This window comes from Poecilia mexicana, unplaced genomic scaffold (assembly GCF_051168715.1).
Source record: "Poecilia mexicana isolate PSO_F unplaced genomic scaffold, ASM5116871v1 scaffold_8, whole genome shotgun sequence".
NCBI classification, from domain to species: Eukaryota; Metazoa; Chordata; class Actinopteri; order Cyprinodontiformes; family Poeciliidae; genus Poecilia; species Poecilia mexicana.
Window position 1 is genome coordinate 21,596,685 of NW_028263377.1, and position 25,464 is coordinate 21,622,148.

Sequence of the window (25,464 nt, forward strand, 5' to 3'; positions counted from 1 at the left end):
TTTAGTAACGGGCTCCAAGTGTTTGAGCTTGGAAAGCCTCCTTTCCATCACTGAAATCTTAATATCTCTGCACACATTCTCTGATTCACTTCAGAACTCTGACTGGGCCTTTTAAAAATTGTTTTAACTTCCAGAGAGAAGATACAAGGCAATAAAATTAAACAAATAGACAAATTTGTCGTTTCATGTTGCAGTGTTGCCATTGTATTTTATGTAGTTGTGCTTGAAAGTGAAGGTTTTTAGGTGGATTTCCCCACATGTGTAGTTTATTTATTTTCTTTTGTTACTTGCTTTAAATGTAAATGTCCATTTGAGGCTTAAATCTGTGTGTCTATTTTTTTTCTTTCCATTTTCTATCTGGTTACTACCTCTTCAGTCTAAACGTAGATCGCAATATTTCAAAATAGCACTTATATGGTCTTTGAAAGGTCTTGGATGTGGGTAAAAAAAAACAAAAAAAAAAAAAACAGTACATTCCCTGATGTGTGTGGCTGAGTGTGAGAGTCCTCCGACCTTCCCTGGTGTGACTGTGGTTTATCGTCATGGTGACCGCATACTTCGGTCCTGGGTGCTGCGTGGAGGACACTGGTTGCAGTGGTTGCTCATTACGTTTGGCCAGCGCAGTTCACTCCTCAGTGTGGACTGATTTGATGGCAAACAGAATGCTTTGGCCTAATGCTACCGCTGAAGCCCACATCCTGTTGGCAGTGCTCCAAATCATGGTGTTGTTGTACTTACCGGCTATCCACACATTTTTGCAAGCCTCCACTGGCTGGAACAAGAATCTCACAAAGCAACTGAAACAAAATAATCTGCCACGGCAAAATGACAGCGTTCTCACTTGGGAAGATGCTCGCTCACCTCCAAATTGTGCATGGACTGGTTGCTGCCAGACTGCAGGATGTTGTGAATTTTGAGGCAGAAGTTTAAATTCCAAAACTGAATTGTCAAATTGTCAAAGAGAAAGAAAAACACAAGAGAAAATCCTGCTGATGTGGCAGCATCAGCATCTTGATGTGGCAGAAAAAATTACGCTTTTCATTTTTTCTGATAATGTCACACCCAAGTTTTAATTATAGGTTCGAAACAACACAGCGTTATTTGCTTATTGTTGTGGTGCAAGGAGATAACAGCAAACTTCTCTACATTTTATAGATTCAAACAAGAAAAGAACATGTTTGGAAAATCTTGTTGTAGTTCCCTGTGGGAACTAGGAAAACCCAACTTTTTTTTTTGTTAAAATAGAATTCCCAATTAGGTTGCCTTGTACTCGTTTTGTGGCAATCTACTAACCAATAGAGGTTTGACTCCCCTCCCCACCCCCCCAAGCTCTGCATGACTCCGTTTTTTTATTTTTGAATTCAGTTAAAGCTCAAGGTCAGACCACCAATTAGTTTACGTTTATTCTAAATTGTGATAAAGTAGCCCAGAGAAATATCATGTAAAATATATATTTTGGGTTTTTTTCAGTAGAGGTGATGTTTGGATAGGTTGAGCTGACTCTAAAGCATTCTTCTGAAGGTGCATATTTTTAAAAGGAGTCCTGAAGTGTGGTGACTGCTCTACTTTTGGTCATGGGGTCAAACTGTGCTTAGCCTTGCATATAATCAGGCCACATGGAGCAGCCTGGCACCTTTGGCGGTTCTGGGAGAAGAGGGAGAAAAGAGGGCAAAGCACATGTGAGAGATTTTTTTTTTTTTTTTTTTAAGGAGAGAAGAGAGTGCCTCAGATGAGAAGTAGCTGTGCTGAGATTAAACATAATCCTGTGTGAACCTCTTCACAGGTTTATTAGACATCATCTCCAGTTTCTCTGCTTGAAATATCCCTCTGTATGTAGATTTTTAGATCTCTGCCAGCTCCTCTGCCTCACAGACACGCAAACATGCAGTAGAGGAGGTCAAACACATCTGTGCTCTAATAGTGAAATAAAAACCTGACTGCCTGGCAGCAGGCAAAGTGAGCAGTGTGTTCTAGTCAAATATTTATTGCACAGATTTTTATACTATATCTCTCTCCTAGGCACATGTTCAGAAGCATGCTGCCCTCTGCAAAACTCAGATAAACAAGATGTCAGTATGACATCAGTGCTGTCAGTATGACATGCTGAATCATCCAGAGGATATAGAAAGAATATGTTCATGTAGATATAAAAATTCCCAAAATTTGAAATTGAATGCACAAATATCTCCAAATATCTATCGGGTGAAATTTCCGAATGTGCATCTCACATTTTCAGTATTCATTATGATGAGATTATTCTGTCGAGTTAATAAATGGTTAATATGCAGCCATGAGATATGCACCGCCTTACATAACATGAGTTTCTAGTCTTTTAGATGGATAAGGACAGAGTTAAAGATGTAAAGGCTGTTAAGTCAAGTTTATTTCTATAGCACATTTCAGCAACAAGGCAGTTCAAACTGCTGTACACCATAAAAACTGTAAAAAAAAATAAATAAAGAGCACTGTTCAGGTCTTGGCTGCTTTCAGAGTGTAAATTACACACATTGATTTATTACGATGAATCAGTCTACCCATTTATTGGACATTTTAAACATTAATCTTTGTAGTCAGATGTCATCTAATAACTCTTCAAGAACCGAAGAGCCAGAAAATCAGACTTCATCTGCACAACACGAAGCACAACAATGACAAAGAGGGATGTGTAATCCAACAACATTTACACTGGCTGCCTGGCAGCCTCACTTCTGTCGGTTTGCTCCAGGGCAGCTGTGGTTTCAGTATAACTCATCACCGTCAGTGGGTGAATGTGTGTATGAGTGGGTGAATTACTGATCATACAAGTACCGGCCATGTACCGTTTACATAGTTCAAAAATTGTGTCGGTTTGTTTGTTGAGAACAGCTAAATTGAGTTTATGTCTAGTACGTCTATGTTTCCTTCCTGGTATGAGTTAGTAGGGATCGCGATCGCTGACTTTAACTCTAACAGCAGAATTTATCCGAGACTCAGTGAAATTCACATTAGTTAATCGTTACCAAATGTAGAATTTTTAGGATAAGAAATAGTGGGCCTGATCTTAAAAATGTATTGGTTTTTCAAAAGCAATTATTAATTTATTGACTGCTGTGTTCTGGTCTTTGTAACTGAGTAAATTTTGTTCATCAGATATTCTCTTTAAAGGATCTCCAAAACATTAGTTCACAAATGTTTTAGTTGGAAGAATCAACAATTAGTCTTGCGGATCAAAGATTTTTGATTAAACATGATTTGTTTAACTCAACCTAGAAGTTTGACTCAAATAGAAAATGAGGAGGGCATTCCTCAAAAGAAAAATAAAACAATGATTGGAAGGCGTCTTTGTAATCATCCAAATCTTTAACTTCACCCACAGATTCAACCCAGGACTCTGGCTGAGCCGCCTCTTAACGTCAGAAGAAATCTGTTCATAAAATGAAAAGTTAACATCAAGCCCAAATTAGTACAGAAAATTAAAATCAAATACATTCTCCTTATAGCACTTTGTGACCAATATCTTGAACGTTTCTGGATAAATAAGTTCATTTATTTTCTAGCTGTCAAATCATAGCCTACAAATAGAAAGCCCACTTCAGCCAATGGGAATAACAGAGCCTACCTTGTTGGAAATATAAAGTCCACGTTTGTTATAGCTGTTGATTTCTCATTCATATCTCTTTTTTTGGTGTCCTCAGTCTCTCTAAACTCTGGTGACTTTTTTTTTTCCTTGTTCTAAGGTTTCTTCCCATTCTTTTAAAAACATGAATGGTTAATTTGGAATCTGAAATTAAACCAACTTTGAGTTCTGTGCCTGTTTCTTGGCTCTGTTCTAGGCTGGTGACTGTCCAGTTAGCACCCTACCACCAATGAAAACTGACCAAATTAATCTCGTGATTGTTCTCTGTCTTATGCTGTAATTCCTCTCACAGCTTCTTTCACACCACCTGCTGATCATTTTGTAAGCTAATTGGCTGCTAGGAGTCATTTTTCTCTCTGTTAATGGAGTGCATTCGGACATCCCACAGCAGGTCAGTGTCATTGTGAGCCCTCGAATGGCCACAAGCCTCCAATCCACCATGAGCCCAATTTGCAGTTTCCAGCCACAGCACATCTGAAGCGGCTATTTATATGCACAACACATCATGGTTTGTTTCCTACCTCACTCCAAAGGATGCTCTGTTGGTTTGGTTCATTGTAACTAAAAAGCTCCTGCTCGTCATGCACGATGCTGTATTTGCAGTCTCTTCCGGTGCTGTCAGATCCAGTCCTATCAGCTCGTGGGCCGAAGAAGGGCAGGAGCCACTGGGATGTTTGCAGGGCAGCTGGAGGGGGGAGGATGAAACATCAACACTGCAGATGCACAGTGGCCGGGACTTTATATGTGCATAGCAGGACCTAACTTTGCATTCTCACTGACAGGCAAATAAGGACCGTGCTAAACATCATTATAAGTGAGTTTAATATATGCAGCTGGCAAATGACAGGAATCATCTACACTGCGCATGGTAATTATGTTCGGGTTTTGCATGCACTTAGTGCTCATCACTCCACCGGTCAGCAATTTCCCTTGCAAATTCCTGCTCAACACTTTTAAGTTGCGATGTTGATGCATTTATTATCACAGCTGGATAATCAGATCAGAAGCCTGATGATGAAGGTCTAACTGACAGTCCAACTGTTTCTCAGCTGGTGGGTGCAGCTGAGAATCAGAGAGCCGATGCCTGACACTCAAAATCCAACAGCAGTCAGAGGAAATGGATCATTCTGAGAGATAAATAACTACTTACAGGTTCAGGGTCTTTCATCTGTGACACCAAAGGGGGAATGGTGATAGATGGGTTGATTTGTGTTTTGTCTGCACTGGGGTCTATTAATTTGTCAGATGAACGTTTACATAGTTATTACAATTCTGTTTAAATTCCGGATCCTGGTGTAGATTGTAACAATTTAACTGGCTGCACAAACGATAAAGTGCAAGCACAATCATGCGAGAACGACGGCATAATTTATTTTGAAAAAAGAAAAAGAAAGATAGAACATATTAGTAAAATGATCTTGTTTAAAGGTTTTTGTGCAATTGAAATATTTGACATCATAAAATTTAATTAGGATGATGCCAAAATGCATCTTTTTTTTCTTTTTTGTCAAAAAAGCCACTAGAAAAGGATCATCCATCCATTTATGCATTATAAAGTATCAATTGGCATAAATTGCTGAACATAATGTGAAGACTAGTTCAGTCAGTGACATTTTATTTGAGGTTTAACTTAGATAGGCACAACAACAACGGAAAGCAGATATTTCTGCAGACTGACTGCTGTGTAATATAAATAGAAGTAATTTAGCTACCAGCAAAACTAAAGCAGCTGATGCCAGAGAAGTTATTTCTTTAAAGAAAAAGCAGTGGTTGAATTGCTTCCTGTTGGTCAGTCTGGCCAAAGGTTCTGGTGCTCAGCCGTCCATCTACATTGACCCGGTACCACCCACCGGCCTCCACCGCAGTGGGCTACACAGCCTCTGCTCCACAACAAGCCGTCTGTTATTTTGCATACTTTAATAAATGGCATCTTAATTTCAATGGGAACGGCATGGAGCCAAACATCAACTTGGTTTTCATAGCGCAAGAGGTCATTGCAGACGTGCACACTGCCAAAATAGTTTTTTTCTTTCTTTTTTTTTTTTTTTTTGTTTGTGGGTGTTAAACACAAAGATTCATTTGCATATCTCTGACAGTTTCTCATGTCTGTTCATGAAGTTTGTGATTTATTGTGTTTCTGGTGGCTCAGCAGGACATAATGTTGGAAAGCATCTTGAGTAATCATGTGAATCCCACATCTTCCACTATAACACTTTTAACTAGAAACCTCCCAATGCTCTTGTTTTAAGTTTGGCCCTTTCTGGTGGCTTTCCACTGAAATACTGTTTAAAAGCTTCTGGGATTTAAGTTTTTTTTTTTTTTTTTCTTTTGCTGACTGTTTAAACTAGCCAATAAAATAAACCAGGCATTTCCGTGGAGAAGGCAACAAACTGGACATGAAGCCATAACTTAGTCTCTTATGTACTGTAGATGCTTAATCCATGCTAGTATTACATAATAGAGAGACAAATTTGTAAATTTCTTGATTTTCTTCCAACATATGTAAGCACAACAGGGAAAAGCCATATTTTTTTCTGCTATGCAACAGGTACTCATAGTACGGAAGCTCAAATCAAACATCCGAGATATCGTTTTTTAAACAGAAACCATTTGCTGCAGGTGTCTAACTGAGGGCCTTGTGGCAAGCCTTTTTTTTTTTTTTTTTTTTGGCTTTTGGCTAATCTTATTTCTTTGTTGATTCTTTTTATTTTTACTTTCTTTTGCACTTTTTCAGTTATACTTCAAAATGTCATGAAGGTCCTGAGTTACACTGCAGCGCTTTCTCTTGTAGATGTTGTAGACAACGGGTTGAGACCAATTGAGTTTTACCTGGCTGGGATGTGAAACAAGGAAGGCTGAATTCATCTCATTAGTTTAAAGAAGATGCTCGTTTTGGACGTTTGCTTTGGTTAAAATCATTTTGAGTTAAACTTTTGCAGACTAAGCCTTTCGTACCAAAAAGAAACAAACATGGTTGTACGTCTGCGCCTCTTTTTCTATTTTGCTTGCTGTGCCATTTGCCAGCATGAATATGTTGAATAGAAATATGATTCGGGGCTTTTAGAAGTGAGAAAATCATTTTTATGAGAAAACCACTAAAAAACAGGACTAATTGCACAGGAATAACTGTTGACGACTTGAATCTTGAGCTGTTGGTTTTATTCCAGTCTGTGTCGCTGGTTTATGCTGGAAACCTTATATTTTCTCAGGTGCACATGTAAAAAAAAATAAAAATAAAATAAAAAATCTATGTTTGAACTCCATGGCTCAGATGCGCCACACAAACACACTCACACCCGAGTCGGTGCAATGTGACGGCTGTTGTTGTGTAACCAAGCCCAGTGACTCATGAAAGGAAGGAATGCGGCACAGTGATGGGTTGAGGAGGAGGAAGAAGAGGAGGCCTGCCTGGGGAAGGTCTAGCAGAGACAGTCAGCTATGTTCCCAAAGTCATCTGGGGGAGAGATGTAGAGGAAGAGAAAGATGCTGAACGTTTGGTTTTGGGTCATGCCTCAACTGCGAGCGCTTGTCTGGACACTGAACCGCAAGTGAAGCGCAAATACATCTAAGCTTTGATGCAGCCATGACCGTGGTCAGACAAACCAGATGGTAGCCTAACCACATACAAATGTGAACCCATGAAAGTCAGTTACTCAGTGGAACAGGATGCAGATTTATAGGAAAAGCCTACTGAAATAAAATAAAATGAACTCCTCATAAAGAACTGTGCCTCAGCTTGCTTTCAACTGTACTCCCTTAAGAATCATTCACAATATGTGCCAAGTACAAAATTATACCTTGTTTGATTTCGTCTGCCTGTGTTTTTATATATATATATATTTGTATGTGTGTGTGTGTGCGTGTGCTTTGTGGATTTGTTTATATTGACTTTCCTCTTGGCCCAGGAGCCATTTGTTTTTCAGCAATGCGTAGGCAGTTTTGCTGGGATGGAAGTGCATGATATTTGCCTAGTACACATGCGCGCACACTTCCACATTTGCAGTCGTACATGCATAGATTCAGGCTGTGCCTCCGTGCCCGTGTTATCATCCAAAGAGGCAAACAGCCAGCCCCTGATTTAATAAGCTGCCTGGGGAGTAACAGAGAGGTGGGAAAGTACTATCAGCTGATAACTGTCCTCCCTGCAAGCCCATCTTTTTCCTCTTATAGCCTTGCCAAGAGAAAGCTTGGCTTTTCCTTGTGTTTTGTGTGAATGCACATGCCGTGTGTGGGAGCGATCCCCTGCTGCCGGCTTCAGCCCACGTGTCTGTGGGCTGGAGCCGTGCTGGGCTGCCTCATTCTGGGTGTCAGACAGACAGCAGAGGAGAGCCTGCATATGGCAAAGGCAGGCCTGATCTCCAAGCTAAGGAGCATATGCACAGTCCCACACCCACTAATCATGCACACAAAACGCGCGTCTGGCGTCATAGATGGCACTTCTGCCAAGCAGGAGGAATCCACGGCCCAGAGTACTGACAGAATCCCCGTCCCCGTTGTCCTCTCTCTTCTGCACTTCACATGGCCCACATAACACAACGATCACTGTTCACAAACTTGACAGCAACTCCAAAAGAGGCATCTCCAAAGTGCCGCAACAAACGGGAACAAAAGTGTACCACAAAATTTAACAGAGCAACTGCTGCGCTGTATTTTGACATTGTATTGCTTGCAATGGTTTTGAAAGAATGGGCATGCCGTCTCTGTCAACTCTTTGTATGTCAAACAGGCGAATGTTTCTAAGTTGTTTGAATTTTAACAAATTCAAATATGAGTTTGATGGATGCTGTCACCACGGTGACATTTGAACATTTTACTTCCTGCTGAAAGTTTAGAATACTCCCAGAAAAGATAGACACTGAAAAAAAACAATTATTGGATTCCAATAATTGTTTTGTTTTTTCACTTATTTTTGAGTCTATTTGAGTCTCAATTATTTTGAGTCTAATTCACATTATAAGAGTTGTATTATAACAATGACCTGATAGCACTGATCCAAAAATATCTGATTTTTAAAGTTTCTGACCATCTGTTCTGCTGTCAGACGTTGTGGTCAGTTCTAGTCGAGGTGGAAAGCAGCTAATTTCTCAGTGCGCTTCTCATATTTAATGCATGACGTTCATAAGTCAATATCTGATTGTTCCTCTGGATCTGCGTTTTACTCTCAGGAAAAATACGAAAGTTGTTTACTATTGAAGACTTTCATGAAGTGTTAAAGTCTTACCTAATTTAGTTGTATTTTTTAGCATTATAAAAGTTTGGTTTTGAACATGTTTCATATTACTCAAACTTGGATTCTAAATGTAATTCTCACTTTAAAACAAAAATATTATAAACTTGTTTTTCCAAGTTGATATTTCCACAGTTTATAATCAACTAATTCTCTTTCTTTTAGAAGAAAATGGATGCCACAATTTGGTGTGAACAGCAGGAAAGCTTTCAGGAAAGAGCTCCTCAGATGAGGGGAAGCTGTTGCACCAATGCACTGCGCAGCTTTAGAAAAGAAACATTTCTTGCATCCCCACCCCTGACTGTGCCACAATTTCCATCATGAGCCGATAAAAGTTCAGCCGTAGTGTACCAGTAAAGTTGTTTTTTAGATGGGAGGAAAGCGACAAAATGAAAGCAAGTGTTTCCTGGACGCTTTTAGACAATCACACTTAGTGGCAGGCAAAATACTCAAATGCAAAAATGCAGAAAATAAGATATAACCTATCCTAAAAGTACTCCAGAATGTATAATGACCCAGAATCAGAACAGGGATGATTTATGTTTTTACTAGAGTTTTTTGAGGAATCTAAATAGATTTCAGAAGATCAAAGTGAGTAAGACAGCAGCGTTCTGCAAGAAGCAAGAGCAAAACCGGTTCTAAACAACTTTAACTTGCCGTTTGGAGAGTTAAACATGACCTGACGATGTACCAGCAATTACAAAAATAATTTTACTATAATTCCAAGCTCAGAAGGCTCATATTAAAACTATTCTCTTTGAAGGTGCATCAGTTACAGTTCAGAAGCCGGTGATTATGTGAAATCTGTGGTTTTTGCTTTGCTTTTGTTTGCTATTAGGGCAACAGTGCAGCCTTGGCTCTTGTGTTCCACAGGAGCCGAATAACAGGCATGCTTTGGGGTGGCCACAGTGACCCGCAGCTGACACCAATGATTGATCCCGGTGCAGGAATAAGTGCCTGCGAGCAGCTGAGCGCACCAGTCCACTGAAACGCAGCCAGGCGGAAAATTAGAAATCTCTTCATCCCTGGTCCATTTGAAATCCGATATCTCTCGTCTTCCTCTCACGCAGCCACCTTTCCTTGGCCAATATATCTGTTGTTAAATGATGTGTTTATGTGCACGCGTCGAACGGGCTGGGGGTTGTTTTGTCTTTGAGGGTTAAGAATGTGCATATGCCCAGTAAAACTTTCCATTCCTCCAAACACCTCATGGTCTACATTTAAAATGAAATGCATTTCTACATGCCGGCTTACAGTTGAGTGAGGTGCATCCTGCATAGGATGCCAGTTGAATTTGGTGCATCTGGTCTCCTCTGAATGCTGCAAGGCTAAGAAAAACAGCATTTCCCCCCCAAAAAAAGTTTGCTTGTCTTTACATTTTTCCCCCAATTTCATATTTAAAGTGAATAAGCCCATTTTATTATCAGATAAAGATCACCAAGGTGATTTATTTTTTTTATTACATTTTCAATTCTTCTTAGTTAGAGAAACTCCTCATAACCTAACATTTAATTGCTACTTGCTGCTTTGCAGAGTCATTTTAATTCGGGCACATTTTAAATGTTTTTTGAAGTTCAGAACAATTTCCAAAAAGTTTTATAAGATGTTTTTTTTTTTTGTTTGTTTGTTTTTTTCCCCCTGTAAATGTAGTGTTTGTGTTCGTTTTGGTCAGCAGTCGTTTGCTTCTTAAATTCTCCCATAGATTAAAGATATGAACGTTTCATTTTGTCCAACATGGTTCTGGTGGCTCTCCAGGTCTGGCAGTGATCAGAAAATCAAAGTAAAAAAATATATATGGTTAATAGCTGTTCATACATATATGATTTACCAAAGGAAGCAGATTACTTTTTCACATCGGCTCAGGTTTTTCCCTTTACAAGTGAAATCGTAATTTGCTTGCTTCTCTTTCTGATATTAAAATTAGTTTTAATTATCTAAAACGTTTACTAAATGTGCCAAAAAAAAAAGTTAAACAAGAATATAATTGGAGGGCAAATATTTTAGTAAAATACATAACTTGCAAATAGATATTTCCTCTCTAATGTATTGTAGCTCCTGAACCTTCACTGTTGATCTGGTTGTATTTCTCCAGGTACGTCTGCCCAGGGCAACCCCCTCCTGGCCTCTCTCCCGGTGCCGGGGCGGCCTCTGCAGCCTCAGCTCGACCTCAAACACCTCCTACCCTTCAGACTCAATGGATCCTCACCCCTTAGCCTCTTTCCCAACTTTAATACGGTGAGTCTCATGTCACAAAACCTGAAACTGTGAGCTTAGAATAGAAAAATAAGTTAACAAATTCAGCCAAATTAAAGCTCCTCAGCTGAGCTTAAACGTGTTAATGAGTGAATGAGCGCAACACTTAATTTTGTCCATCATATTATGATCTGTTTATTTTGTAAGCGGGCCTTTTGTTTAGGAAATGATCTTCATTCAAGCGTATCTGCTGTGAAAACTGCTGTTGTCATGACGCCGTCTCCATCCACAGACGGGACCCTTGCCACCTGAACCGTCGGCAGCAAACCTCTTGGTTTTCATGCACCTCAGCGTGACGCTTACCTTGCCTCTGTGACTGGAATTAAAAGCTTGTGTCTTTGATCCTTTCTCTGCGCTCTATGCCCATTGTCATTTTGTGTGTGCATGCATGCAGGCACTCCAGAAGTCTTTTGATCCTACTTTAACACCCTTGTTGTGTATTGGGTTCACTGCTTTCATTGCACTTGAGGAAAAAAAAAAAAAAAAAAAACTTCAGCTCTGTGGTCTATAAATGGAGGATAAGCTGCAGCTTTTACACTCCAGTATGTGTCTTTTTGGAGACTGGGAGGATGCAGACATATGGCTCCTTCTTTACAGCGGAGGACGTGTGGGAGGGGGGTGGATGAGACAGACGTTTGCTGCGTGGCGTTCATGTTTTGGGGGGGGGTCACCAACCTGCTTGTGAAAAGTTCAGTCAATTCGTTTGCTCCTCCGCCTTGTAGAACAGCGACTACGCGAGTCGCAGAGGCGGCGTGGTAAACACTTATTCCTCTAACACCCTCATGTATTTATATTAGCAGTGCAAGCTGTGGGCTCAAGTCTCCTGTCAGTGTTTTGTCTGTGTTTCACTTTGGGGAAAATTGCTGGTTCTATTTCCAGTCCATTGCACGTGCCCTGTGGTTCTTTTCAAAATAATTTGTTACAGTCACACTTTGCTGCTTTTGCATTTACTTTTGCTCATTCTGCTAGACAAATAACAGTAATTGTTATGGCAACAGCTACTTTAGGAGAAAAACGCAATCTGAAGTGAAGGAAGTACATTGCCTTGGAACAATATTCACACCACTTGAATTTTTTTTCACCTCTTATCCACTCATAGTGACAGTTTTTAGGTGATTGACAAGCACGAAGTGGTGCATGATTGCAAAGTGGATGGAAAATGGTACATGTTTTTAATTTTCTTATGAAAAATTGCACAGTGTGGTATGTATCTCAGACACTTTTTTCACTTTAATACTCTAAATGTGGAGTAGCCAAATGATTTCACATCTTACAAAGACATGGCTGTCGACCTAACCTCACAAGTAGGGAAAGAAGAGCATTACTTAGAAAAATAGCCATAGTGACTTTGGAGGAGCAGCAGACAACTGCGGCCTAGCTGGAGAATCTTTTGACAACACAGTAATTAGTTTTGCACTCCTTTACGGCAGAGTTGCACGAAGAAGACCATTTGTTGAAAGTTTGGTGAAAGAAAAGGCATAAGAAGGCTTTCCCTTCTATCAAATATGGTGGTGGTAGTGCTTCTTTTGTTTAGCAGGAAAAAGGTTGCTATACAGAGCTATCCTGAAAGAAAACAGTTTGAAGAGGCAAAACTGGAGGCTGAATACGGAACGGCCCATTTTTCAGATTTTTCATGAAGACATGCATTGTCTTCCTTATGTCTCACAATTAGCTACTTTTTTTTATCAATCTTTCTTATGAAATCTAAATAAAAGTCATACAAGTTTTTTGTTTTAGTTTCAAATCACTCAAATGCAAACGATTGCTGTAGATATTCCACGAGAAAAACACAGCGACAATTTAGAGGTGGTATGAAGGAAGTAGGTCAGAGAACGTATGGAAGCCTTTTGACGGTGTAACAATATAACATCATATCACCGTTACTTCAGTGCCAGAACAAGATGATTACCCCCGTTAAGCACGCCCTGGCAGTGCAGCTGCAGCATTAATCACAGCATCCATTCAGCTCGGAGTCCCAAGTTCTTTTAGTCCTGATAAGGCATCCGCTGCAGCCTGCATTTCCAGAGGGGAAGATGAATGCACCTGTCTTCAAACCCAAATAGTCTCCAGTTACCCTGGTGTCCCTTCTTATACAGTGCCTTCACATCTCTGTCTGCTTCTTTCTCTCAACCTTTACCGAAACCTCAGCACGGACTGAGCCGCCTGGCGCAGGACAAGTCCTGTCTGCGCCTGAATGGCAGGGGAGAGCGAAGCACTGGGACAAAAGAGGCATTTATAGCCGTCGGTTCAGGATGGCTGCAGACAGACAATGGACACATTCTTCAGTTCCTAAAACAAATATCTGTGAGTGCAGCCTGCCCTGAAGAGCTGGACAGAGGGCAGCAGGACTGGGAGAGCTACATTTCAGTGGTTGTGCTGTAGCTGGCGAGGAGAAAAGCAAAAGTTTACTCCCAGAGGTAGCCTTGAGTCATACAACACAAGACCAAAATAGAGCAGCTAAATAGTCTACCCTGGGGGAGACACACCACCAGCATGGAGGTATCTTTGTCAGGTGTGTTGATAGTGCCTCTCACACCTGGCCCTGAGGAATCCGTGGTAAACCGACTCCGTTCTTTACGAGGTAGCAGCTGCTCCGAACACAACGCAGCTTTGGAAGGATCTGAGGCAGCATCCGAGTCAATGCTATCAATATAGCAACACTCCTTGATCTCTGGGCAGCTGGGGCTGACAGAGGTGTCACCACGTCGGGTTCCGAGGATGTGTCGGTGCAACTAAAAGTGAGAACAACCCACTCCTCGGCTATCCTCACATGCAAGCCAAGGAACGGACGGGGTCAGGCCCTGTGCCAGCTGAGGATAAGATCCAGGATGATTGTGATATTTTATACCCGTCTGAAGGGTGTCGTGATGGAATCAGCTGTCATTCTGGACTGTAGAGCCTTTAATGAAGCCTTTTGCTTTCTTTGCTGTTCATAATATACCACGAGGGACTTTCTGCTGTCTGTTCACCGGATGTTAAATCTATATTAGTCTGTTTAAGTGATTGATAATGACGTAAATAGACATATTTTTGTGATTGGGTAAATTCTTCTATGAATTACTTTGTCTTTTTGCAGATAAGGAGCAGTTTCACAAATTTGGCTCGTTAACATTCAGCATTTGATCCCTTAAATGAAAAAATGTGAGACGACACAACTCCTTGTTTTGTCTCACGTGAAAGAAAGTCGTGCAGCTACAGACAGCTTTCGTGTAAACAAAATGATACAATAATAACCTGGAAGGTCACAAACGTGTTGTTTTGAGAAATTATTTATTATTTTGAGGAAGACCCTTCATTTTGGCTGAACTGAAGGTTTATTATGGCTAAATCACAATATTTAGCTAAGCAGATAAAATGGTAATGTTACAAAAATACTCCCAAATTACTGATTAAAATGTATTGCATAATCCACAAGGTTTCAGGTGTGAACACATATTACCTAATCAGTGCCACTAATTGTTTTGTCAATAAATTCTGAGTTTCTAGATCAATAAATATACATCGATTAAAGCCTGGATGTAGAACTTTTTGAAACCTCGTGTTTAGCTTGCACGTATTTGTTGTTTTCATGACATTTTTTAATATGGAGCGATCTTAAACAAACCTTAAATTGAAAGCTGTTGTTGTAGTGCGAAGAGACATAACATTGCATTGTACTAAAAATATCCAGGTAAAATAAAACACATCTCTTTCTAAGGATTTGTAATCAAAATTCAGCCACCGGTGACAATGCTTTTTTTGTGTGTGTGTGGCTGAAAAATGCGTTCAATATCAAGAAAAGCCCATCATGCACAGTCACTGCAGAGATACTGAGGTATTCAGCTCATATCAAATAGCGGCAGCATGCTGATTAACAAAGAAAAGTTGTTATTTGTTCCAGATTTATGCCTTAAATCCTACTCAGCTGTCACCAAGGGAACATCTCGGCATGATCCCTATTCTTGGTTTCATCCCTGTTTTTTCATGATGATGGGACGTGATGTGAGGATCTTTTTCTCTTCATGCACTTTGGCTGCATGCAGGGTAACCCCAAGGGAGAGATATCTTTTGATCCTAACCTTACTTTATGGCTGATGTTCAGCGCATTCCAGGAGTTGCACTGTGTTGGCTTTCTGCAATCTGAAACCATATTTTTGAAAGAATATGAACCTGTCAGATGAATTTGATTCACTCATTAGTTAAAAATTGGTACGTCAGAAGTTATAAGACCGAGACAAAATTGTTCAGCACAAACCTACAAAATCTGAGTTTCAGACAACAGAAGCAAAAAGCCGAAACTGGTCAGTGCAGACACAGAGGGAGTTTTAAACTTCCTTAATCAGCTGGAAGCAACTGAGAAAGTGGAAAGTGAGGAATTCGCATTTCTGCTCTGCTAAGCATGCATACATTTAAAATGAAACATAACTTGACTTGAATAATAAAGAACAAAGGACCAGCAGTCTTAGCTTGGATTTTTTATTGTTTTATTTTTTTTGTCTCCGTTATCAAAAATAATCTCATTAGAAGTCAGACCACAAAAACTTTGTGTGAATGGAGTTGTTTTGCCATTAAGAACTGAGATACCTGCAACAATAAATTAAGTGCATAACTTCCAGTCATAAGGAGGCACGTATGACGCAATCCCAGATGTCTGCGTTATGTGAAGGCACAAGCAGCAGAAGGGGGAAGTGTTTTCACCTGTTCAACAGCAGCAACATTTTTTATATATAACTCCCAGTTGAGTCTTGTAAAGCTATAACTTTCAGAAAGTGATAATTGCACCAGAGATTATCATCCAACAAATTTAGATGAACAGTTTTACATGTGCAGCCCTTTAACACACAGTGCAAATCTGCAAATAAGAAGGCCAACTTGTTGTGTTTAAAAGTGTTGACTGCAGTAATGTTCTAAATCACTAAGGGCTTAATTCAGTAATAATGCATCGCACTTTAATCCAGACACTCTAAGCCAAATTTCAAACTGTGTCCAAAGTTTGACTTGAGATCTGACCACAACTCTGGAACGGGGGCAAATGTTCCCATCAGCACCAGAAAACCTGACTGCACCCATTTATTGGTATTGGCATTTATTTGTACATCAATTGATGTCGACAAAAGATTTACAATGATTCACAACACTCTTGTAAAAGACATTTTTAATCTCAATGAGATTTTTTTTTATCCTCGTTGGATGAATGTTGAATATTCAGACTTGTTTGTTCACTTTTATGAAATATTGGATGTTTGGTTATTCTTTTTATCAGGAAAAGGGGAGAATAAAATCACTGTTAGTAGTGTTAAGTGCAGACTATTATATTGCACTGTTTCATTGTGTCATTATCCAATAACTTCACTGATTTCACATCATGACAAAAAGCCTCTAGAAAAAGAACTATTGTAACATGAATTAACTTTGTGGTCATTTTTACTGAAGTGCTAGTATTATTTATTTAGTCCTCCTTAGAGCAAAATTAATGAATACTTTATGCATTCTATTTACTGCATGCATATTTAATGAGTATTTGCAATATTTGCTTTTGCAGAGATTGATTTTGCATCGTCTGCCACTGTGTTTTAGACTCTGCAAAAGCGCAGCCTCTTGGCTTGACAGGAACATGCTGCTTGTGTTGATTTTTGCTGTCTGTGTCTCAGATGGACCCTGTCCAGAAGGCAGTGATTAACCACACGTTTGGGGTCCCTCACCCCCTCAAGAAGAAACAGATCATCTCCTGCAACATCTGCCACCTGCGCTTCAACTCAACGGTAAGAAAAGATTCGTTGTTGTTGGGGGTTTTTTCTGTAAGAGGAAGATGGGGGAAGTGTAGCAATAAAAGGAAGAAAGAGACATTATGCTTTTTTGACTGTATAATGTGCACTGACTGCATCGCCCTTAGTAAATAATGGGTCTACCTCAAGAGAAAATTGCACTCTGGAATTGTAGTATTTTTCTTCAATGTTTGTTTTCACTGGAAAAAGAATGTTTCTATGATATGCCAAGGAATCATGGAAAACACTAAGAACATCTAAGGAGTCATTGCTGCAATGTAAACATTGCTGTTTTGTGTTGTTGTTTTTCTAATGAAACTTTGTAAAGGTGCAAAAAAAGTTGTGCTGCCATATTCTTTAAAAAAAGAAGCTTTCTTCTCCAACATTTGCAAATATGCTTTACTCCTTTAATACTGTAATTGTCCAATAATAATCCATAAACCTAACCCTAAATTCTGTGAGCACTGAACTGCCTGACATTCAGCTGAATTTTGTTGGAAGTCCACTCCTTGGAAGTCGGGGAACTATATCAGATATGGTAGGATTTTATTATTTGGGATAATCTTTCTCACTGTAAAATAATGGAATTCAGCTAAACTGGAAATTTAGTTCTCCAACGTTGTTGCTGACGTTTTCTCATTTCCATTATAGAACAATGTAACCCGGAACTCCAGACTAACAAAATTCTTTCTTTGACAGACGTGTTCAAATCAGTCAAGTACATTTTATTTGCGTCATCTGGCTGCTACTTTCCATTCTTAATTTCAAGCATTTTCTTTGAGTAAATCAGACGTTGTTTTCTGTTTCAAACTGAACTGTGGTTTGCTGGAGCCGTGATTAGGTCAAAAAGGCCTTATATAAATAGCGTGGGGTTTTTGGTTTTGTTCTTGTGTGTAGATTTTTGTTCAGTTTTCATCTCAGTGCAACTTTATGTCTGTTGGTGAACAGTTGTGTTGGCAAGAAGGCTTAGATTGCAGCTTAGATTCCATTTATCAGCAAAGTGCAAAAAAAGAAAACAATCAGCAGCCACAACAGGACGCAGATTTCTCAGCTGCTCTATCCATCCTTTGTGTAGCACATGTATTGTATTTATGGAAACAGTCAAATTAAAAAGCAGTAAACAGTTTGGAAAGATGTCTTCAGTCCGGATGCAGCTAAAATGCGAAAACGGCAACAGAGTTTCATTTGGACTTTAGTCTTCAAAAAGCTCCGAAGAAGCAGAGGTAAGAAAGGGAATAAGATGTAGGCATTCTCTCTTATAACTACTGATAAAGTTAAAGTCAAGTTTACTGTAACTTTATCAGTAGCTTGAAGAATTTGGGCATTTTCAAACCTCCATAAACCTCTCCAGAGTTTTATGTAGATGCAATTTAAGCTTTCCGTGATGCACAATGTTCTAAGAGGAAAAGCTGCCTGGGCTACACAGCTTCTAAGTGTTAGTCTGATTTAACGAGCTGTTTGTAGCAGCAATTACATTTAAAGTTATCTTATTAGAAAACATACTAAACTATGTTTTAATCAGCATAAATCCAATTGAAAATCATAACTACTGTTATCCCTGACCTGTCTGGTATGCTCCTCAGTTGTGGTGACATGTTTGACAGCATTCTCTAGCAAATCCCCATGACCTTCGGACGACAGTTTTATTTTTACCGAGTTTAAACAACACACCGTTAGACTCTATACAGTGAATATGTGACTTTTGAAAGCAATCATTCAATCAGCTGAACTGGGTTCTTATTTTGTTCATTTAAATGAGATGAACACATATGAGGTGAAAAATTCCACTAAATACCTTTAATTTAGTGGTTGTTGTGTCAAAATGTGAAAAATGGGGGATGGACACGTTTGCAGTGCAAGTTTATTTACATCAGTGCTCATTGCTTTGCTTGCTCTTTTTTTTTTTTGAAAGCCTTTTCTTGAGGATATATTTCTCTAATGACCACTTCCTTTCTCTTATGTGTTTTTGGTGACTAATATCCATGTGGGACCTGATTGAAATCTGGGTTCAAGATACTGATGATCTTGCTCTCTCTATACATCTATATCTTTTATTCTGCTATATAAAATCTGGCGTCTCGCTGATTAACCAAAGCAGCTGGCAGTACAGTTTAACTTCTGTGTCTGTCTATTTTTCACTAGAGCCTGGACTCGGAGGCTCTTTAAGCAAGTGGAATGGAGCTAGCTTTTCACCCACTCAGCGTGTATATATGTCCACGCGATGTGTACAGCCCTCCGCCCACGTTTCCTTTCATCCCAGGGATTTCTTGATCACTGGACGATCTGGAATCCTTTTGATGAGCAGCACATCCTCTTGTAGTTTCTCTTGACTGAGCCGCAGCTCATTTCACGCCTTGTCCTTCTGCCTCCTTTGAGACCCAATTGGATGGCTGAGGAGGCTGAACTATTCACAACAGGCTGTGGAGTCGGATGACATGCTTATGTATTTTTTTTTGTCTGAGTTGGTTTCTCTGAGCTAATGCTACCTGAGCAGCAATCAGTCGTGTTGGTGACTCTCAGGTGATCAGATTTACTGGCGTTTTGCTCCGAGTGAGAAAAGTCTTGATGAATTTGCCTGTCTGTTATGTTTTTCCTGGATGTTTTCATTTGATCACAGAATGTCTCCTCTTTCTTTTTTAGTTGCTGCAGAAATGGTAAACCGCTGCCAATATGATACTACCCAGAGCTCAAAATATGCAAAACAGAACTCATGCTAAATCTACTTTCCTTCCTACATTCCTCACTCTGAATCCTTAGCAGTGGGGAAAATGCTCACCTTATTTGGCTTTTCGTGTTGTTTGTGGTGATTTTAAAGATTTACTCCCAAGCATGTAGCTCTTTAAGCCCAAAATGATGTTTTGTTCACACCGGCGGCTGATGAGGTTGTCTTAGCCTTTAATGAGTGATCTGTGCATTGATTTCTTTGCTATTTTTATGTGCCATTGCTTTGTGTAACAACGTGGCTTTTGTTCTCCGACTGAACAGGGTCACGGGAGTGATGAAAATGGAAACGTAAATTGCCGTCCACTCGAAAGGAAATTTGCGTGCTTTTATTGCTGCAGTGTAGTCAGTCAGGATGTGTTTTGAGTCTGATTTGTGTTTGTGTGCTTATGAGAGCCTTAAATGTGTGTAACATTAGTATGTATTGCCAAGTGCGTCTGGGTTCTGCAGAAGCTGACTCTCACAGTGCACATTAATAGGGTAGTTGTAGAGATGGAATCCTCTCTCTTGTTGCATATTACACATGCAATTATACCTCTGGCCTCCCAGTGTGCCAGCTCTGTTATCAGGTGGAAACAGACTCTCCTTCTTGCAGCCTCCGGATGCCTGTGAGAGAGAATTTTTGGGCAAGTGCATTTGAACATTTCTTGCACACGGGCTCTGGTCTTTGCAGCAGATATGGCAGTTGGTCCTCTATGCTTCTTTCCGCTAACATGTCTTTTTCTTCTTTTCCATTTGCCCACAGAACCAAGCAGAGGCCCACTATAAAGGCCACAAACACGCCCGGAAACTCAAAGCCATGGAGGCCCAGAAGAACAGGCAGCGACGAGGTGGAGATACCTCAACTACAGGGAAGGAGCGGGAGCGGGAGCGAGAGCGGGACCGAGAGCGGGACCGAAACAAGACGACCCCTTCTGATGCAGCTCTCCCAGCACCTATAGATACAAGCTTAGTAAAAGAAACAAGTAGGTGCACATATAGAAAGTGAGAAAGTCAACCCTGAGACTGGAATTCATTTCTCTGCCCTCTTCACATTGTGAATGAACTCTAACACATTTTCTTCCCTTATTTTATTTTAAACCCATCTGGTAGCCCTCAAATTAGAGACAGACTTTTAAAATACATTTTGTGTACTTTATCTTTTATCATTCCTACTTCAAAGCACTTTTTCAAAGCTTATGATGTCTGGGCTGCTCTTTAATTTGTAATTGGTAGGACACCAAAAATGAGAAGCAACTGCAAAAGCACAACTCCTTCTGTTTTTCTGTATCAATCGAAGCTAAAATGAAATTATTTTATAGCTTTAGTTTACCTGCTGAAATACAGTATATGGATATAAAAACATTTTAAAAAAACAGAATATTAAGTCAAAAATTACTCTGCAACGACAAGCTTTTCTAGGTTTTCTCTAATTGTTGATAATGCCTCGCTTGAAGTTCCAAAGCATTAGAAAAATCTTTCTGGCCGTTTCCGGACTGAAAGTTGTCAATGACTTTATTTTCTTGTCCATTCTTGATTTTATTGTTTTGTTTTTGTCTAGATCGGGGTCTGGTGTATTTCTCTTTGGTGCAATTCAAAGAGAAATACACCAGACATATTGCCAGACAGGTTCCATTTGAGTGATTTCTTGACTCTACAGGTCTTTCGATGATCCAGCCCTGGTGTGTCTAACGAAACTGAACGCAAACATTGTGGCTCAGTTTCTGATGATCTAATTAAGGGAGCAATTACTCTGGTTTATTGTCCAATATTAAAAGTAGTTACAGTTATAATAGTGATGAATGGTGCCATACAATCAGCTGTCAGTCTATAAATTAAGCTGAAAGACTTCATCACTTCAACTTGAAAAATGTTAACAGGTGAAGTGACGGTAGCAGAAATGTTTGGCTAAAAGCTGCTATGAAACTACTGTCACTCTAAGGAAACTACACAAAAGATTTTGGCATGGAGTTACCAAAAATCAACAAGACCTTAGTTTTTTTTTAGATATTATGGGATTGACACCTATTTTCCAGATTCCTAATAGTTAGTTGCCCTAGTTATCCTTTCAAAGTCTCTCATCAGAAGTTTAGCTGCAACATTATTTAAATGACGGCGTTAGGTGCAGACATCAAACTTTGGATTTGACTGCATTTTTTTTTTTAGTTATTCTGTTTGAAGATTTGTATGAAAAGCATTGAAGGCCATGCTTAATTAAGTTCAATTGGATGAGGATGGGATATGTAGAAGTAAATTAACAAACTTTCATTCTAAGTAAAGCACTTATGAGTTCACTGCTCTCAGCCTTGTGTCTAACGTTAGGTTCCAAAGTTTTCAGACTGCAAGAACGGTCCAAGATGTTGCGTAAACAACCAGGCTTGCTGAGATCGATTGGACTCTCTCTGTTCTTTGTTACCCCGTTTATTTTTTTCTTGATTTCAATTTCTTGACTCCCCATTACTCTCTTCTGCTCCCACCCTATTGAAGTTGGAATGAGAGGATGGTGACAGGACCCGAATTGGTGTGTTTGAGCACAATAAACGGCACAAAGTGCTGAATGAGCCATGACGGAGCAGAGCGGTGCAGAGGGGTTTCGTTTTTAATGGGCTGTCAAAAAAAAAAAAAACTAAAGCTGAACAATATCAAAGACATTCATCTACTTCTACAAAAAAAAGTTCAGCTGTTCGCACTTTAGTGGTGCCAATATAGATATCTAGTGCTTTACAAAAGGAAATGTGGTTCTTTTTTGTTTTCAACAAGAAAAATAAATGTAAACTTTTCCACTGCAGACAGCTGCACCTTGACTTCTAAGAACCTGAATTGTTTCTTTGGCATTTTGACTGCTACGTAAACCCCATTAGCTTCTCATATTGCACTTGTCTGGATCCAGACTTTTCATTTATCATTTTGAAGCAAGGGGACTGTGCCAAGGCTATAGCAGTTTTTTTTTTTTCCCCCTTCTTATTTCCTCTACCGTTTTAAGTTCCCCGCCTCAGAGAAGATCTCTAGCTATGCAGGGTTTTTAAATGCAGACAGAATATCTGAAATAAAAGAGAGAGATAAAGGTAGTCTTGGATAGGAGTGACACTGTTTATCCTCCAGACAGGGTAGTTTATAAATGGACACACATACACGCATTTTCCCCTTGAGTGCCAAGAGTCTCCTTCAGAAAGGAGAAATCAGACAAAAGTCCCAGAGCCTGATAACACTCTCATCAAATACAATTTTAATATTCTGCTGTTCCAAAGGCCCTGAAAGAGGAAAGCACGGCAGAGGCGAAACTAGACGAGATGAGTGGGAAATGTAAGATAAGATGAAATGAATGAGAGCGAGCGAGGGAGAGAGAAATGAATGAGAAAGGGAAAGCACGAAAGAAGTAGATAAGTCATAGCTAATTTTTATGCCGTGAATAATTTTGCAGTTCCAAGGCAATTTTGTGCCAAAGAACACTCTTTAATAAACCCAATTGTGCGACTGGCCTGATGTGAAATTGAAATGCACCAGAGTGAGCCAGTGCTGGCATCCCGCACAATGCCAAACTGGGATGGAAAAGTGTTCCAGATTAATACTTGATGAAATGAATTACATCTGCCATGAAAATAAAAGCTGCTGGGGAGCTTTGAGAGCCTAATGTCCAGAGTGTCTGTTCTCAGGAACCAATAAGATCCCCGTCGGTGGTTCACTGAAGTATGCGCAGTGTCTCACTCAGAACAAAACAAAATATTCCTCTGGACCCACAAGGTCAGCCTCTTGGGTGCGATGGAAATGCCTGCGGAATAATATGAACACGACGGGCAGCTTCTTTTCATAAATGACTGTTTTATTGAAAGGGAATAAATGGGATTAAATATTTTATTTCTCCTGCACATGACTGAAATAGCAAAATAACAGTGGCTCTTCATTTAACATCCCTTTGTTACTTTTTTAGAAACACTTCATATCCAAACTCACAGCCTTTTGATGAGCTTTTGTAGGAGAGTTTTTCTGTTGTTCCAAACTTCATCTTGGGATAAAAACCGCAGTGAATATTTGTACGGAAAATTACTTAAATGTACTATTTCTTATCATTTTCGCTCTGAATTGTTGGCAGTTGGTTTTAAAGACAAACATTATGCAAAATTAAAAAAAAAAAAAAAAAAGGTGGCATTCACAATTACAACCCTCTTTTGTTATACTTATCCTATAACATTTTACAAGTATAAAGTATGCAGACACATGGAAATTTTACTAATTCTCCTTGCACACTCTTTCCAGACCATCCAAAGTCCAGTATCCGCCTTATTCTCTCTTCTCTTCAACTCAGCACCCAGTTTTAGCATAAGTTTTAAGTCTGTCAACTGCAACGACCTCCGAGTTAATTTTTTTGTCTATTAAACCATTTCACTGATGGTTTAATTATATTTTCTGGATCATTACTCATTCATTTTAGCTTCCTGGAAGTGACTACAGTGTTTTAATGTAAAATGTCCTGGTGTCTAAAAGAGTTTGAATTACTTATTTATTCCAATATGTTTTCCAGCTCCATAGAAAGAGCAACACTGATCCTCCACAGAGCAAAGGAATATGAGAAGCGTTGCTGCTTTACCCCATTTGTTTAAAACTTATTATCCAATTTGTACCAAATTTCTAGCTTCTAGCAATAAGTCCTTTTACATATGCTAACATGCGTAGTCTCTCAAGTACTTCCCAATCACATTTGAGTTTGATCGGTATTTTATCATATCAAGCGCAACAAGTCATCCATGTGGGAAGGAGAACGAGAGGATAAACAGAGATGAACTTTCTAGTCGCACAAAGAGACAGATCGATTCTTATATAGCATGCCTCAGACTAACAAAGGACAGCCGTCTACCAAGTGTAAGAGTGCCAAGCTGGCGCCAGGAGACTGAGAGCCACCATCAATCATGACGAGCATCAATCACCCCCGGCTTTGATTGACTCCGCCGCTGAAGTCATCTTTTGCAGGGACTCTGTCTGTCACCGCAGTAATGATGATCTAAAGCAAGGATTTTTTTTCCCCTGGGAATTTGTTTATGTTCGGAGGCCGCCTCGGATCAGCGCTCGCCTACTAAATCAAGCGCTCAGCGTCTTGAGCGTAGAGGCAAGCGTGTGTATAATGAGTCCAATTTTCGTTAGCTGTCTGTCTGTGCTTTAAGTTCTTAGCCGATCACTCTGCCGACTGGTAATCTCTCAAGATGTTTACACCCATAGAAACATATTCAGATGGACTGCTGGAAACATAAATCAAATTATTCTCATGTTAAAGTTACTCATGATTGCTTGTACAACATCGATCCAGATGCTCTGTAATCGACGGTGTCTACTTCCATTCCTCAGAGGGCCAGCTGCCGATGGACTGGTCTTGGCCTGACAGTTTTGACAGTTCTCTCGTTTGTCTTCACAATTATATCAATACTTAGAGGACATATAGTACATCTGAAAAACAGAAATTATGCAGGACTACCAGAGTCACGCAATTGATAAAGTAGGTAAAAATACATAAGAATTTTGAACTATGTACTTGCTAGCAATGCACTAGTACAATAACCCTGTAAGAGCTCCTTTTTGCAGGGCTTTTATTCCTAGCTATTTGAAATAAACCGTTGTGGTTAAAGAGAATAAAGTAAAATGCTGCATTTTTGTTCTCCTTAAATATGATTAATCCAAAAGTGAAAATGTTCAGCTCCCAGCAGGAAATGAAGATCTTCGCATCAGCCTCCCTCTGATCTCTACCCATGAATTTTCAGAGTCCTTTGATTCCCACCAACCTCTACATCTTCCTCTATGAGGTTCCCACTAAACCCACTGATCAGTATCATTTCCCACCACAGACCTCTCAGGTGGCCCTGCATTTCACAGATCATTCCTACCTCCAGCCCTTCTTCCCTCCCCCACCCTCTCCACCTCTGGAAAAGCAGTCCAAC

General features: G+C 39.7%; 1 protein-coding gene across 1 annotated transcript in view; it reads left to right on the forward strand.

Moving 5' to 3' along the window:
- Positions 1 to 25,464, forward strand: part of znf385c (zinc finger protein 385C) — a 99,143-nt gene that overhangs the window by 63,182 nt on the left and 10,497 nt on the right. The window contains exons 3-5 of the mRNA XM_088007682.1: positions 10,936 to 11,078; positions 16,727 to 16,837; positions 20,307 to 20,526. Coding sequence (XP_087863808.1) covers positions 10,936 to 11,078; positions 16,727 to 16,837; positions 20,307 to 20,526 — 474 coding nt within the window. The remainder of the gene's footprint in view (positions 1 to 10,935; positions 11,079 to 16,726; positions 16,838 to 20,306; positions 20,527 to 25,464) is intronic.